The sequence below is a fragment of the Myotis brandtii genome, unplaced genomic scaffold, assembly GCF_000412655.1.
Source record: "Myotis brandtii unplaced genomic scaffold, ASM41265v1 scaffold952, whole genome shotgun sequence".
NCBI lineage: Eukaryota > Metazoa > Chordata > Mammalia > Chiroptera > Vespertilionidae > Myotis > Myotis brandtii.
In genome coordinates this window covers 1,485,368-1,486,163 of record NW_005371930.1, presented here as the reverse complement: position 1 = coordinate 1,486,163, position 796 = coordinate 1,485,368, and the positions used below count along the sequence as shown (strand labels likewise).

The window sequence follows — 796 nt, the reverse complement described above, 5'->3', positions numbered from 1 at the left end:
AAATCACCCTCCCTGCATGGCCCAGTCCAGAAATGAGTCATTCAAGAAGCGATGCTGTGAGGCGGCTCGATGCCTTCTGCCCTGTTCGAGGCCAGCCTAGTCTAGTCCATTTTTTAAAATCCTGGTCATCACCCACTAAGTTGATTTCCCAGTTCCTCGCTGGGAATGGCGGGTGCTGGCCCGAACGCCTCTGCAGGATGGGAGGAGACGGGCGAGGGAAGGGGCTCCGCCGGCTCAGTGCCCACCAAAGCCTCAGTGCCGAGGGGCTGGGCAGAGACCACAGGACAGACCCCGGGGCCCGCCCTGGGCGGCTTACCTGAGGTAGCAGTGCCACTCCTTGCCCGGCCAGCCTCTGCAAGGAGCTGACCTGAGGCCCCGTGACCGGCACGGCAGTGATGGGTCCCAGAGCCTGGAAGACAGGGCGCCGCTGAGGCGGGCCAGGCCGTGACGCACGCCAGCAAAGACCCGCACCCGCCCTGCTGGCACCTGACCGCAGCCTTCCGGCCGCCAGGACTGTGAGCTGCAGGTAGTTTCTGTGGTTTATGGGCCCCCACCCCCCGTCTGGGGGACTCTGTTACAGCAGCGCGAGCGGACTAAGCCTCCCTCTGTCACCAGGAAGAGGGTCCTCAGCAGGGACCCCATCAGCCTTCCGCCCCGCAGCCCCGTGAGGAGGAAATGCCACGTAAGCCCCCGTGTCTGGGTCTTCCTTTCCCTCTAGAGCAGCGGTTCTCAACCTGTGGGTCGCGACCCCTTTGGGGGTCGAACGACCCTTTCACAGGGGTCGCCTAAGACCATC

The 796-nt window shown here is 64.2% G+C and overlaps 1 protein-coding gene across 1 annotated transcript in view; it reads right to left on the bottom strand.

Moving 5' to 3' along the window:
* Window positions 1–796, bottom strand: part of PHF21B (PHD finger protein 21B) — a 76,379-nt gene that overhangs the window by 33,765 nt on the left and 41,818 nt on the right. The window contains exon 3 of the mRNA XM_014533170.1: window positions 317–409. Within this exon, the coding sequence (XP_014388656.1) occupies window positions 317–409 (93 nt within the window). The remainder of the gene's footprint in view (window positions 1–316; window positions 410–796) is intronic.